Genomic DNA, 14,760 nt, shown 5'->3' with positions numbered 1-14,760 from the left:
TCCGGATACGTAAGTTCCTGTCAGGATATGAATGGTTTCTTGCAATAGCGACACACATGCGTTTTTATTCAAGGTTATGTTATTTCACTGTGGTTTCTAATGTATGATTCAATTGTATTCGTTTGTAAAGATGTATAAATTGTTGCAAGTCCCGCTACGTGAACTTGTTACTTGTAAATGTTCTCGACATCTTTCAGTTCCATGTCGATCTGTAAAGCATAGGACCAAATGGATATCATCACCTGCTCTACCAAGGCAGTATACTTCTGTGTTTGGAGGAAGCGTTTTCCATCAGGCACTTCCTTTTGTATTGAATGGCACATGGATGACCAGGTTTTACAGCACTGCAAGAGGAGCAAGCGGTGAAACTCAAGAGCTGGGTAAAAATGTAAAAAATCAGGGGACACACGCCTCCATAGAGCCAGAAAAAGAGGAGGAATTTGTTTTCATGGACTACATTGAGCCGGAAGATAGTCACGTTGACCAACTTCGTGGTCAGCTCCATGTGAATGCTGTCCCCATGATTTCCAAAGAAGACAAGAGGTTGCCGCCACGGTCAGGCTCCGAGAAGCAGCAGAGGACTCTGGAGCAACAGCTGCGGTCATTGAAAGATGGGACCGTCACCAAACTGGAGACGGTGAGCCCTGATTCTCTCATCGAGTTTTATGATGTAGGGTTCCCTCTCAAGGAAACGAGTAAGAAAAAGAAACTTAAAGGACAGCAGAGAATCTATGGTACACCAGATATGGAGGAACCTGTCAGTGACACCTGCTGCAACGGATGTGGCGCGGTCATGCACTGCATTGCACCTGATGTGGCAGGCTATCTTCCAAGTGAGAAGTATAAACTTTTGCTAGAGGAAGACGAATTGAAAAGGGCAATTTGTCAACGTTGCTACTTGCTCACACACCACCAAAAGGCATTGACTGTCAAGATGTCCAAGGAGGAATATCGGGATATAGTCCGCAGGGTCAAATCAGAGAAAGCATTGGTACTGTTGATTGTAGATCTTCTGGACATCCCAGACTCCATAGTACCAGACTTGCTAGAGCTTGTTGGAGAAAACAAACACATAGTGGTTCTGGGTAATAAAGTGGACTTGCTCCCTGGAGACTCTGAAAACTACTTGCAAAGGATTAAACGTCAGCTTTCCATGTACTGTGCTGATGTAGGCATTTCCAGTGATAATATCAAAGATACCCACCTCATCAGTGCCAAAACGGGATACGGAATAGAAAATCTCATCTCAAGTCTTCAGAGATCGTGGAAGTACAAGGGAGACGTGTATCTGGTAGGAACAGCCAACGCTGGGAAATCCACACTGTTCAACAGTCTACTGGAGTCCGACTACTGCAAATCCAGGGCCTCGGATGTGATCCACAAAGCTACCATATCTCCATGGCCTGGTAAGATAGAGCTCTGCCCAGCCTGTAACCCAAAGTTCCACTATAAGATGCATTACAAACACTCAAACAAGGCCGTGAACAAAAAGCTTCTTGTTGAATAGGTTATTTTGTTGAGAACATGACCTTGTGATAGCACACATGCCGTCTGACTGTTGTAGAGCTTATTTATAGAACTCTCTCCTTTCTACTGCTGTAATCAGAAGTCTTGAAAAAGTTTTACATTCCAATTACTTTTTCAGTCACATTGATGAAAAGCTTGAACCAATAACACCTACAGTGAGTATACCAAACATTAGGATCACCTTCCTAATATTGAGTTGCGCCCTAGAACAGCCTCAATTTGTCAGGGCATGGACTCTACAAGGTGTCAAGCATTCCACAGGGATGCTGGCCCATGTTGACTCCAGTGCTTCCCACAGTTGTCAAGTTGTCTGGATGTCCTTTGGGTGGGGAACCATTCTTGATACACACGGCAAACTGTTGAGCGTGAAAAACCCAGCAGCGATGCAGTTAATTTTACAAATATTTTGTTGTATTTTACCCCCTTTTTCACACCAATTTCGATCTTGGGGCGGCAGGGTAGCCTAGTGGTTAGTAACCGAAAGGTTGCAAGTTGAAATCCCAGAGCTGACAAGGTAAAAATCTGTCGTTCTGCCCCTGAACAAGGCAGTTAACCCACTGTTCCTAGACCGTCATTGAAAATAAGAATTTGTTCTTAACTGACTTGCCTAGTTAAATAAAGGTAAAATAAAAAAAATTTAAATGCTGAAACTCCCCAACGGGCTCGAGTCACGCATCCTCCGAAACATGACCAAACCGTACTTCTTAACTCCCGCCCGCTTAACCCGAAAGCCAGCCGCACCAATGTGTAGGCGGAAAAACTCTTCAACTGACGACTGAGGTCAGGCACCCGGCCCGCCACAAGGAGTCACTAGAGTGTGATGACTACCGCCGGCCAAACCCTCCCCTAACCCAGACAATGCTGGGCCAATTGTGTGCCACCCCATGGCACTCGCGATCACGGCCGGGTGTGATACAGCCCGGGATCGAACCCGGGTCTGTAGTGACACCTCTAGCACTGCGATTCTGTGCCTTAGACCGCTGCGCCACTTGGGAGGCCCCTCAGCGTTGCAGTTCTTGACACAAACAGGTGCGCCTGGCACCTACTACTATACCTCATTCAAAGGCACGTAAATATTTTGTCTTTCCTGTTCACCCTCTGAATGACACATACACAATCCATGTCTCAATTGTTCGAGGCTTCAAAATCCTTCTTTAGCCTGTCTCCTCCCCTTCAGCTACACTGATTGAAGTGGATTTAACAACTGACCTCAATAATGGATCATAGCTTCCACCTGGATTCATATGGTCAGTCTATATAATGGAAAGAGCATGTGGTCCTAATGGTTTGTACACTCAGAGTATGTCTGTTTGTGTATAGGCTCAAGTCTCTAAAATGTTGAAAACAAATTCTTAAATTGTATTTGAAATTGAATATGATCCACAGGTACAACCCTGAACCTCCTGAAGTTCCCCATCATCAACCCCACCCCGTATCGCATGTTCAGGAGGTCCGAGAGGCTCCAGAGCGCCTCCAAGCAGACCGAGAGTGATCTCTCTCCACAGGAGCTCAAGAGACTAGAGCAGTTCAGCAAGCAGGGCTACCTAGTGGGTAAGAGATTGGTGTTGGCTGTTAGGGATACGACTGATGGTAACCCCAACAGGGTAGCCTAAATACCAAGGGGTGGAATAGGACAACCCATACAGCTTAACCCTTGGCCTTCTGTGTTTTCAATGGCTTGCATTGCTGCTTATAGGTTTGTACTCTTAATGCAGGGTAATTATTAAAAATCCTATGTTGGTTTAGGTCGCATTGGGAGGACGTTCCGTACCAACGTAGAATCCAACAGAGGCCTGATAGAGTTTGATCCTGATAGTCTGGCCTATGGAGAGGATATGATTGACAAGGAGAGAGACCGTACTCTTTCCAACCCTTCTACGGAAGTGGACTTGACGCTCAACGAACTGAAAGACGCACACTGGCTCTATGACACCCCTGGCATCATGAAAGAGCATGACGTGAGCTACTTCCTATTCGCTCTTGGCTCCACTGTTACTGCCACGCTTTAACTTTGCCCATATTATTTCATAGATTGCAATGCAACTCATTACAATCCTGGAATCTGTCCAAAATAGCAACCTATTGTTGTGCACTATATAGGGAATAGGGTGCCATTTCAGACACACCCCTGCATCCTCTTGAAACGGCATGTATGCATGATGTAACTGTTTACCAGCACTAGGAGAGAACACTTGGGACTAATTAATACCCTTTGACTAAGTTTCCCTTCTGATGCTAGTGAGTTGACAGATGAAAGTAGTTCCTTAGCTTATCCCCTGGGGGAGAAGGAGTCCCTTGTTATTCCTCTCCTATTACTACATCACGTTTGGAAGTATCATTTACACAAGTGGGATGCCAGGATATATTTACAATGGAACAGATTTATGGATCAACCATCTTGTGTGTCACTGCAGTAGATTTATGTTTAGTTTATTATTGCATTGTACCACTCATAAAGGTTTTCTTTTAAGACAAGCCCTAACTAGTGTTGAACAGAACAATGCCATCCATTCATCTCCCCCCCTCTCTCATGTTTGTTAGGTCCTCGATCTGTTGACAGAGCAGGAGGTGAAGTTGGTGGTGCCCACACAAGCCATCGTACCCAGGACATTTGTGTTGAAACCTGGAATGTCGCTATTCCTGGGAGCTCTAGGCCGAATTGATTACCTTCAGGTGAATGCCTTTCATTGTTGCTTGTGTCCTTGAGCTGTTCTTGTCTATTTATGTTCCGTATTATGTCACTTTCATGTTTTGTGTGGACCCAAGGAAGAGTAGCTGCTGCAACAGCTAATGGGGATCCTAATAACATAACAAATAACCATGCTCAACTGTGACATCGAAACAGTGGTGCACTCTTTGACTTTGAGACGTAATATTCATTTCCCAGGGTGAGAAGTCCTGCTGGTTCTCAGTCATTGCTTCCAACCGGGTCCCGATTCACATAACCAGTCTGGACAAGGCTGACAGCATTTATCAGAAGCATGCTGGTCAAATCCTGCTGGGAGTAAGTTGATGCTGCTTACTTAACTCAGTTTAAGGACATATAAGCTCTTTCTGAAATGGTACTACAAAACAAGTTTACAAATAATGTTATCAACATGAAGAACTCTGTGTGGATAGGTACCAATGGGTGGAGAAGAACGCATGAAGGAATTCCCCCCTCTTGTCTCCCAAGATTTTGAGCTGAAGGGGCAGGGTTATCAGAAAGCCAGTGCTGATATCAAGTTTTCCTCTGCAGGTAATACACACACATAATTACAAATTGATCAACCAGCCGACCCAGACGTTTCAGGGTTGGTATTTTTCAAAAGCCTAGCGCTACCGAATTTAAAAAAATGTATTCTATTCTTAGGATGGGTGGCAGTGACAGGAGTGGAGGGGAACAGTCTCCTGCTGCGTGCCCATGCGCCAGTGGGTGCAGGGCTTTCCCTGAGGAGTCCACCTCTACTCCCCAACATCGTTAACCTGAAGGGAGAGCGCATCAAGAAGTCTGTTGCTTATAAGACCAGGAAACCCCAGGCCCTGGTGGACACCAGCATGTCCTACAAAGGAGCAGAGAGGCTCAAGGTGAAGAAGAAAAAATGAAGTGCGTAACAACCTCTATGGGGCAACAAGGGCTTTCATGTCAAGAGGCTTTTTGTACTGGATATTTATTTGTGATATTTGTGACTTTCAGTTATGGATTTTTTTCAGCTCTGGGTTTTGTAAAATTGTCTGTAAATGTAACAATTATAAATAACCTACATATAAACAGTTGTATTTGTTTATCGATGTGTAGACTTATGCTTCAATTTACATTGCTTTCTTTCCATTTAGACAGCAGGCAGGGAACCTTTAGTGAATCACTTTTTTTCTTAAACTATTTTGAAACGTAATATACTTTTTAAACGTATTAGTAACTGCAGAAAATGTAAGAAATGGAAAGGAATCGCACACCATCAACTTTTTATTTAAAAATGTAGAGCAGAAAATGGTACAGGATGTTTGTTTTAAATGCACAACAAGGTTTTAAATGGCCAATTGTTTTCAAAGTCTTGGGGACAATGTCCAATAACTCCCCACTTTGACAGTATTAAAGTTTGTTGGCAATTATTGAATTGAAAAAAATAGTACATTTCTTCACTAACTGCAAACAGTAAATGACGGATATAGGCTAAAACTTCAATTAATAGCCCGGGCGTTAATTTAAAAAAATTCACTGAACACAACCGCCGCTTATTAAAGCCAGGCTTCTATTTCTCTAATGCTCACAGCTTTTGCTCAATAAAATGTTGGAAAGACATCCACACTGTTTGCGACCAGTATAAAAATAACAAATCCATCGCAGATCAGACTTGCAAAGGCTGCCTATCATACACCCCCGATTTTGTGCTTCAGCACCATGCATTTTATATCGCGTTTTATTTTTTGATGGCACCATGGCTAACAATGACAGAATTGTAAAATTGTTTAAATGCACATGACTGGGAATATCAGCTGTGTCCGTGGTAACCTTAAATATTAAAAGGGACAGGCGGCTATTTGAGACTGCATTTAATTGATGTTTTACGGTACATATGATTACACAATATGTGAATACAAAATGGTTACAAAGAATGAACAACTTTTCCTATCAACTAAAAAGCACAATACAGGAAGTGAACAAAAAAATTAGATCATTTACAGTGACACGGAATCTAACCATCTAGATAAGAGTGCATCGGGCTAAATTCGACCAGTTTTCCAGGGAACCCTGGTACTATTCTATGCCTTCCAATAGTCAAACTCAAAACATAAGTCTTTAAATTTCTATACCTTCTCACTTTGGCATCATACCCAAAACACAATATTGCACTGAATTTACTAAGAGTACACATGGCATTTTTATTAGCTAAGTCTACCAATCACCTCAATAGAACACAGAACTAGATGCAGATGAAATAAGTTTATCACTGACGGCACAAACAAGCTAAGCTTTGGAGGCACAATTCTGTAAAACATGAGTGGGGTGATAACTGCGAGAAATCAAGTTGATGGGTTCGATCTGCAGAGTAATCAAGCAGTTACAACTAAACTTCAAGGAATGGTTATAAAGTTAGACCGTGTAACAACAATATCATTGAAATCAGACCTCTTACTGTAGGAAAATGTGACTCAATTAACAAAGCTACACTGTTAATATGCAAAAACATCAAAACAAAACCAGAAAATAATGATTGTCGAAGGCAAAAAAAAAGAATGTAGAACTACCGGTATCTTCACAGGCTCAACTGTAAAAAAAAAATCATCTTTGGGCATTTTCTGAAATCAAACAAAACTGATAATGGCAAAGTTTCAGATGTGTGCACAAACATCCATTTCACAACTTGTTTTCAATGTTAGCGGTCCATTCTCTATCAGTGATAGCAACATAGTATCCTTTTCATCCTGATCTTAAGTTCTATAGGCCTATACATTTCAAGGGCCAGTAACACCCTACCTCCCATATTAGTTGTGCATTTGTTAATGAGTAGTACGAGTTTTCTTTTTGTATGACTAAATGTACTTGGATATACAAAAAGTGACAACATAATTCAAACATTAACGCAAGAAACAATTCTATACACACTTGTGCCGGATGAACCCAAAGAAACCTCGCCCCATTTCATATTTCATCAATTCGACTAAGAGTCATGAGTCATGGCAATTAACACCTATAAAGTGTTTGTGATGAAGAGACTAGTTAGTCCATTGTACAGATTGATAAGATGTATACAATGTTTAAAAAGAAATCTATTGATGTTATCAATAAAATAAAGAAATCAAAGTAGTTGTCAAGTGCTCCCTAAATGGTGGACTTTGAACATGCAGTCCTCGTCCCCATTTCGGAGACAGGTCGCTTCACTGGAGTGGACTCGCACAATAGGAGTGAGAGCACCATTATTCTCTGGGTTATTTGGCATGGACCACCTGGGTCCTTCTAATCTTGTCTCCCTAGGGTTTCTTTGGTTCTTCATTGAAAAAGTGTAAACACTTCCTTTCATAATTGATTTACGGTTGTTGTTCTTCAACGGGGCTGATGGTTCTTCTATAGAAAGCTCAACCGGTTTGTGAACTAAAAAAAAGGTGTAGCGATTTCTTGAATATCAACCACTATGCAAAATCCAGGTAACTGCCAAAATAAAGGAAACACTCGAGCAAATGAGAGATACAAAGTATATTGAAAGCAGGTGCTTCCACACAAGTGTGATTCCTGAGTTAATTAAGCAATCCACATGCCATCATGTTTAGGGTTGGGGTCATGTATAAAAAGGCCCAGTTGCCCCTTATTTTGGCTACCGTGGCTAGAAGAAGAGATCTCAGTGATTTGAAAGAGGGGTATCAAAGCAGCATGGGGGTTTAAAGTGTTTTTGTCTCAGTCACCAGATCTCAACCCAATTAAACACTTATGGGAGATTGTGGAATGGTATCTGAGAGAGCATTTTTCACCACCATCAAGAAAACACCAAATGATGGAATTTCTCGTGGAAGAATGGCGTCGCATCCCTCCAATAGAGTTCCAGGCAGTTGTAGAATCTATGCCAAAACGCATTGAAGCTGTTATGGCAGCTTGTGGTGGCCCAACACCTTTATTTTGGCAGTTACTTGTATATACAACGCTATTACAGAATGGTTAGCTTTTAGTTAGTTGCATAACCATACGAGATTTACAAGCCAAAAAAAATTGTATCCCATATTTTCATAATTTCTCAGCCAAATGCCAAACCATGAACATTAGGTTTTGGACCTCACATGGTGTCAACTCACATATCCTCTATGATTTCTGTTTGAAAATAAGAACTGTAGAATTTATAGTCAAACAGTCTGGGAACCAATACATGAAAGCCCAGACACCAATTATCAATTGAACTAGTCTGCCTAAAGCTGGTATTACAAAGACGGTCAGATAGTTTTAGGCATACCATAGAATATTCATATTTTATACAGCAGTAACCGTGAGCACTAATGCAAGGTAACTGAATATCTACTGTTAATATGTTGACACAGACAACTATACATATGTTTTATAACAGGGGGAAAGGGTCAAGCAAAATACACCGCTGGAATCAAAGCTCCCTGCTCTGCAGGCACTCACTTGTCCGGCTTGGAAGCATTGTCAAAGATAATACACATTCACCAGGTGCCGATTCAGGTGCCGACGGAACTCCGCCTCCAAGGGGAAGCTACGGTCACAGAAGACGCACATGTGACTCTTGAGTTCAGTTGGAGTCGGAATCTCTTCTGTGGGAGTTTCAGGGTCATTGGCCAGTTTACCCGCGGCTGCCGCCAGCCCGTTGAGCCCTGAATCGTCACTGCCCTCCGAGGCGCTGTCACTGATCTCACTTCCTCCGTCATGGCTGTGGATGCCCTCGTCTTCCTCGGTTTCAGTAGGCTTTCCTCTTGGCCTAGGGAGCTCCAGGGAGGATGTTGTTGGTGTTGATGGTTCTCCCTGTGCCCGTCTGAAATCGCGAGAGACGTCACTTTCTATGGGAGATGGGGACTCGTCGGCGCTGCTGAAGCCTTCAGGAGTAGGAGTTTCCTCTGCTTTGTCGGCGACCTCAGCCTGCTCAGCCCGTGGGGTTGTGTCCTTGGTTGGGGATACATTTTGCCGCGCAAGGTTGTTTTCCCCATTACTGGGCCGTTCTTCTGCCGGGCTCTGCCCAGTAGATGTATCCAGAGATGGGACAGTCTCCTGGTCAGATGCCTGCTGCTCTTCCTGTACAACTGTTGGCTGAAGCTCTGTGGCAGGACATGTTTTGCTTTCAGGGGGGCTAAAGGTGTTCTCAATGATGGAACACACCTTGTTCTCACTGGAAGCCTTGGTCTCTCCAGGGCTTGCTTCTTTCTTGTTGCTCTTTTCGGTCTTTTTCAGCTTTTTCACTACAGGCGAGTACATCATCTGGTCTACTGGGTCCTTCTGCTCGGACGCTGGGCAAGGCTCAGTAGTTTTGCTTCGGGGGGTACTGGCTTTTGTTTGTGACTTGTCAGTGGTCTTGATTTTCAACCGTTTGGCCTTAATGTTGGTGCAGGCCTCATCAGGAGATTCCTTCATTGATAAGTCCAAGGCCTCTGTAGTTTTTCTCTTCACTGGCTTCGTCTTGCTCTTCTCTCCTTGTTTTTTCACTGGTGCTTCCAGACTTTGAGGCGCTTTTTCAACAGTCTTTTCAACCACTTTCTCATTTTTTTTGGAAGTACTCTTCTGAGATTTTATTGCGTTTTTGTTCTCTTTTCCTTCTTTCTCATTCTTCAGTGTCTTCAGCTGCTCTTTTTTCTCCTCCTCCAGCCTCTTGTTTTCCTCCTTCGCTTTCTCCATATTCTCCCTCTCTAGCATATCTTTCTCGAACCTCTCGACTGATTTCTCAGCACTGTCCTCTTCCAAACCCGCCTTTTGAACTTTTTCCTTTATTTCGGTCTTATCTTGAACACTTGTTTTCCCAGTCATCTGTTTTTTGGGACTTCTCTTAACTTTATTGCCTGCTATTTCAACCACAACTGCGGCCTCCTTCCCGCTCTCCTTCAGGGTAACATTCTGCTTTGTTTTCTCACTGTTCATCTCTGTACTCTTGCGTTTCAGTGTTACCTTTTTCTCTGCCTTGTCCTTTGCCTTTTTAGGTATCTCTTTGACAGAGGAGATGTCACATTTCCTGGGGGTCTTGTCCATTGCCATGCTTTCTACTGCTTGAACAGGGCTAGGTTTGCTGCTCTTCTTGGTCTCTTTGACAGGAGAGTTGTCACATTTCTTGGGGGTCTTGTCCGTTGCCATGCTTTCTACTGCTTGAACAGGGCTAGGTTTGCTGCTCTTCTTGGTCTCTTTGACAGGAGAGTTGTCACATTTCTTGGGGGTCTTGTCCGTTGCCATGCTTTCTACTGCTTGAACAGGGCTAGGTTTGCTGCTCTTCTTGGTCTCTTTGACAGGAGAGTTGTCACATTTCTTGGGGGTCTTGTCCATTGCCATGCTTTCTACTGCTTGAACAGTGCTAGGTTTGCTGCTCTTCTTGGTCTCTTTGACAGGAGAGTTGTCACATTTCTTGGGGGTCTTGTCCATTGCCATGCTTTCTACTGCTTGAACAGGGCTAGGTTTGCTGCTCTTCTTGGTCTCTTTGACAGGAGAGTTGTCACATTTCTTGGGTGTCTTGTCCATTGCCATGCTTTCTACTGCTTGAACAGTGCTAGGTTTGCTGCTCTTCTTGGTCTCTTTGACAGGAGAGTTGTCACATTTCTTGGGGGTCTTGTCCATTGCCATGCTTTCTACTGCTTGAACAGTGCTAGATTTGCTGCTCTTGGTCGAGAGATTGATAGGGCTTGATTGTTTATCAGCTCCAGAGATCTCTGGTCCCTCCTCCTCATCACCATCAATTGCTGACAGCTCAAACTTTGCTATTCCATTCACCATGGTGTACTCATCTGTGAATTCATCAGAATCAGGTTTCTTGACACGCAGCTTGACCTTTGACACATCCATTGCGATCTGTGGGCAGCCAGGGTGTCTAGACTTGATGTGATATTGTAGGTTACACTTCTTGGAAGCAGCATACTTGCAGACAGGGCAAAGGAACTGACGCGGGTTGAGGTGGAGCTCCACGTGCTTTTTGTAGTTGCTGCGGTCAGCCGTCTTGTATGGGCAGTGGGGGCAGCATAGGGGCTTGGGTCCATTGTGAACCTGTCTGGAATGGCGTGTCACCTCATGCTGATTGGCAGCCAGGTAGTTGCAGCGGTCACATTTGAAAGGCCTTTCACCTGCCAAGGAAAGCAATGTGGAAAATGGTCAGTTTAGAGACATTTTAACTGCTGTTAACATCAATGGGAACACTGGCACACATTTCATGCAGGGAAGATGGACCACAATACAGAGAGACAAGCAACAATTACAAGTCGAACACTAAGCATCTCACAGCACGTATCGCAAACCACTTTACCGTTCTTATCCAAAACCATCTGCTCCAGCGAATGCAACATAAGGAGAAAAAGTTGACTATGAGAGGACACCAAAACAGAGACCTATATCTATGCACAATCAATCATATTTGTGTCATATAATAGAAATATGTACAGTCAGGCCTCTTTGTCATGTAGCCTGTGTTAGACACTCACCCGAGTGTGTTCTCATATGCCTGGTAAGATGGGTCTTCTGGGAGCTTGAGTACTCACAGTACGGACATCGAAAAGGACGCTCCCCTAAAGTAGAAAAAACAGAGTTACCTATACTGTTAAAAAAGAAAAAAATCATACTTTGACCATTAAGTGCATACTTGGAGTGAATAGGTTATATTTGACATACCTGTGTGAGTGCGGATATGCTGCACGTAGTTGTTCTTACGGTCCGAGAAATAGCTGCACTGGTTGCAGGTGAAGAGCTTACTGGGGAAATGGTTCCTGAGGTGCTTTTTCCAGTGGTACTGGCTGACAGTGGTATACGTGCAGATGGTGCATTTGTAGACCCTCTGGTCGTCGCCCTCCTTCTCGTGGTGCTTGAGGTGAGCCATGTAATGGTCGTATCGGTTGGTGTTGTAGCCGCAGCGCTCACAGCGGATCAGCCCTTTGTTGTTGGCCCCACCATCACCGCTCTGCGCCTCTTGATCTGGTCCCGCCAACGTCTCTTTCTCCCGTGCCTTGTCCCCCACCATGCGTTTCACTGCGATCATCCTATTGGCGCTGTGGATTTGGATGTGGGTTACAAACTCCTTCTCGCACTGGGCCTGGTAGTTGCAGGGTTTACAGAACAAAGGTTTCTTCTTCTTAGCTGACTCCATGATCATGCCCAGACGTGTAGAAGGGGTGGTAGGGGTGGAAGGGCTAAAAGGGCGCTGGTCAGAGGGTTTGGACAGGTCAATCCCTTCTTCCTCCTCATCTATTGCCTCAACCTGGGAAAGGGCAGCCCGTGGAGACTCTGGGTATTCTACGATACACATCTCTCTCTCATGGCTATCGTAACTGTATCGGATGATGTTCTCGTCTTCACTATCGGAGTAGCTGCCGACAGTTTGAAGCTCCATCATCTCCTTCCCTTCTGCTGGGTTTTCACAGGCTACGTTGGCGAGCATGACCAGCTGCGGGGCCGGCAGCTCATTGTGTGGAAGCTCAGCCAACCCCTGGGCATCCTCCGCCATGGGCATGCCAACTGAGGTGGAGAACATGACCAATCCCATTGGATACACTGTCTGAGAAGCCATGCTGACAGGGCTGTTGCTGTGGGTGATGAGAGCAGAACCGGAGGTCATGGATCAAAAAACTTCAATTAAGATATGTTTTCATTTTCAGAACTAAAATGCTAGTAGTAGTAGTAGTCAAAGAGAGTTTGAGTTTTAACAGGCCTTCAAAAGACCAGACAACTGAAGTAACATACACTTGGTCCCAATTCATTAAAGTGATATGGCTTGCAAGTTGTCCAAGCAACTACCAACCATGTCACCATACCTTCTCTGAATCAGTTATTTGGAATTTATAGCATAGGATGTTTTTATGATAATCCAGGAATGGTGCATCCAAGAAAGAAATCACAAATGTCATCAATACAAGTGTCAAAATAGATAAAGAAAGTATGCTAAACCAACACAATTACAGTACACCTTCATCATATTGATTCCTTGTCTTCATGCGGTCTGCTGTGCATATCGATGCAATGTACTGGTATGTGACTATATAACCGATTACAATGTTCATTTGTATGAAATTATATTTACCTTTATTAAATGTAATAAAGAAAAAAATATTTTTCATATATATAAAAATGTAACACAAAACGACCAAAAATATACCACCACTTCAAAATGTATGTTTCATAACTTCATTGTGGGCCTACTTTTACTTTGACACTGTGCTTTGGTAAAATCCAGTCACCTAGGCCTGTGTTTGCATGCACAGAAATTTGTGTTCGGCCATTTTGAAACAGCACCACCAACTTCGTCGACAGCGCCCAACAACTACAGTAGTTTGTCCTACATTCTAACTAGTATGAAGAGAAAATAAGAACTGGAAATACAAAAATACAATTGTGCACTGGGTTGTTTGATCTCCATGCCAAACAAAATATATAGGCCTAAGTGGTAATATTTACTAAATACTTAAACACAATTTACATATATTTACTTTCTAAGCACAAAACTGTGTAGAGTAGACATACTTTGTAACATGCTTGTATCAAAATAATCTAAAGAGAATACGATGACTAAAAATACAATTTCTGAGTTATAGCCTATCCACTAGATCTCAACAATACAAGTGGAAAGTTGCAGTATTTCATATCGTTAACAAATGAATCGATTGTTGGTAAAAACAAACTTTTTATCAACAATAGTATTCCACATATCGCTATGTAAGCTTGCTACGACAGAGGCAGAGAATGTCGCTGTCCAGCAAGGCCCTCAAAACTTAACTCGGAAAACTAGTTTTGCGGAAGCGCAAACTCCGAACAATACAAAGTTAACTTGTATAATCTTGAACAATTTAGAAATAATGTTTATGTTATTAGTTTTATTTAAAAAACGAATCATATCATAAATAAAGTTAGGCGTGTAAACACTTCGAAGGTTTAGAACAGCGTGTTAGCCATGGTCCTGATCTCCGTGCTGAAATCAGCCCTGGACAGCGCCTACTCCCTTTCAGCAACCCCCACACTGCCTCCATTTTCAAAACTGTTCGTCAAAGTTAGTTTGTTAAACAAATTCAAAACAATAGACAATTAATATGTTAATTGGTTACATACACCTTACCGTATATATGTGTCCACTCCCTGTCGGTATTCGGTCAATATTATCGAAGTACTAGTACACAAACTGTTCAAGGAAGAAGTTTCTGTACATTCCTACACATCACCCTGGCTCCGTCTGTTCGCAGGGAAGGCTGGCTGACGTCAGCGCGAGCTAGTGTGGCGTTTCTTGGTGCTTTCAAGACATCTGGGAACTTCAGGGGAAAACTATGTAAAATCATGACTTCGGTGATCATCAGGTCGGCAAGTCGGAGCTCGAGAAAAAGGCCGGAGTGCCGGACTTGGAATTCCGAGTTGGATGACCGTTCAAAACATTCTTTTGTCTTGAACGCACTGAAGTCGGAAGTCGGAGATTTCCGAGTTCGCAGTTGTTTTGAACGCGGCATCCACCCAGGGAGTCTTCGTTCCAAATCACATCGTCCAATTGGTCAAACAAAGCATGCTTGTTGTACGTTCTTCTCATAAATATGTGCATTATTATGTGAGTTATTATCATTTTCAAACGTTTTTGCCAAAATGTTTTATTCCGC

At 43.2% G+C, this 14,760-nt stretch overlaps 2 protein-coding genes across 3 annotated transcripts; one reads left to right on the top strand and one right to left on the bottom strand.

The window, feature by feature from the left end:
* Positions 1–5: 5 nt before the first annotated feature.
* On the top strand, positions 6–5,293 carry noa1 (nitric oxide associated 1). The gene is made up of 7 exons (XM_029770883.1): positions 6–1,406; positions 2,914–3,078; positions 3,274–3,485; positions 4,069–4,200; positions 4,415–4,531; positions 4,648–4,765; positions 4,880–5,293. Exons 1-7 carry the CDS (start codon positions 104–106, stop codon positions 5,110–5,112), a joined length of 2,280 nt encoding a protein of 759 aa, XP_029626743.1. The 5' UTR covers positions 6–103; the 3' UTR covers positions 5,113–5,293.
* A 752-nt stretch (positions 5,294–6,045) lies between these two features.
* LOC115205176 (RE1-silencing transcription factor) lies at positions 6,046–14,384 on the bottom strand. Of its 2 annotated transcripts, none has more exons than XM_029770882.1 (4): positions 14,228–14,384; positions 11,804–12,711; positions 11,617–11,700; positions 6,046–11,262 (listed from the first exon to the last, which is right to left on the bottom strand). In XM_029770882.1, exons 2-4 carry the CDS (start codon positions 12,693–12,695, stop codon positions 8,642–8,644), a joined length of 3,597 nt encoding a protein of 1,198 aa, XP_029626742.1. In that variant the 5' UTR covers positions 12,696–12,711; positions 14,228–14,384; the 3' UTR covers positions 6,046–8,641. The 2 variants fall into 2 exon arrangements, with proteins under 2 accessions (XP_029626742.1, XP_029626741.1); XM_029770881.1 differs by having other exon boundaries at positions 14,235–14,383.
* Between the last annotated feature and the right edge of the window lie 376 nt (positions 14,385–14,760).

The sequence above is a fragment of the Salmo trutta genome, chromosome 13 (genome assembly GCF_901001165.1).
Source record: "Salmo trutta chromosome 13, fSalTru1.1, whole genome shotgun sequence".
NCBI classification, from domain to species: Eukaryota; Metazoa; Chordata; class Actinopteri; order Salmoniformes; family Salmonidae; genus Salmo; species Salmo trutta.
This window is presented reverse-complemented; position numbering and strand designations above follow the sequence as displayed.

Bases quoted from the DNA above. Each gene is read 5' to 3' on its own strand.
- noa1 (XM_029770883.1), top strand. From the start codon at position 104: ATGATTCAATTGTATTCGTTTGTAAAGATGTATAAATTGTTGCAAGTC. The intron at 4,201-4,414 runs GTGAATGCCTTT...TTCATTTCCCAG, and splicing joins GCCGAATTGATTACCTTCAG to GGTGAGAAGTCCTGCTGGTT. The intron at 4,766-4,879 runs GTAATACACACA...TTCTATTCTTAG, and splicing joins TATCAAGTTTTCCTCTGCAG to GATGGGTGGCAGTGACAGGA.
- LOC115205176 (XM_029770882.1), bottom strand. From the start codon at position 12,695: ATGGCTTCTCAGACAGTGTATCCAATGGGATTGGTCATGTTCTCCACC. The intron at 11,701-11,803 runs GTATGTCAAATA...TTTCTACTTTAG, and splicing joins GCATATCCGCACTCACACAG to GGGAGCGTCCTTTTCGATGT. The intron at 11,263-11,616 runs GTGAGTGTCTAA...TTTCCTTGGCAG, and splicing joins GCATATGAGAACACACTCGG to GTGAAAGGCCTTTCAAATGT.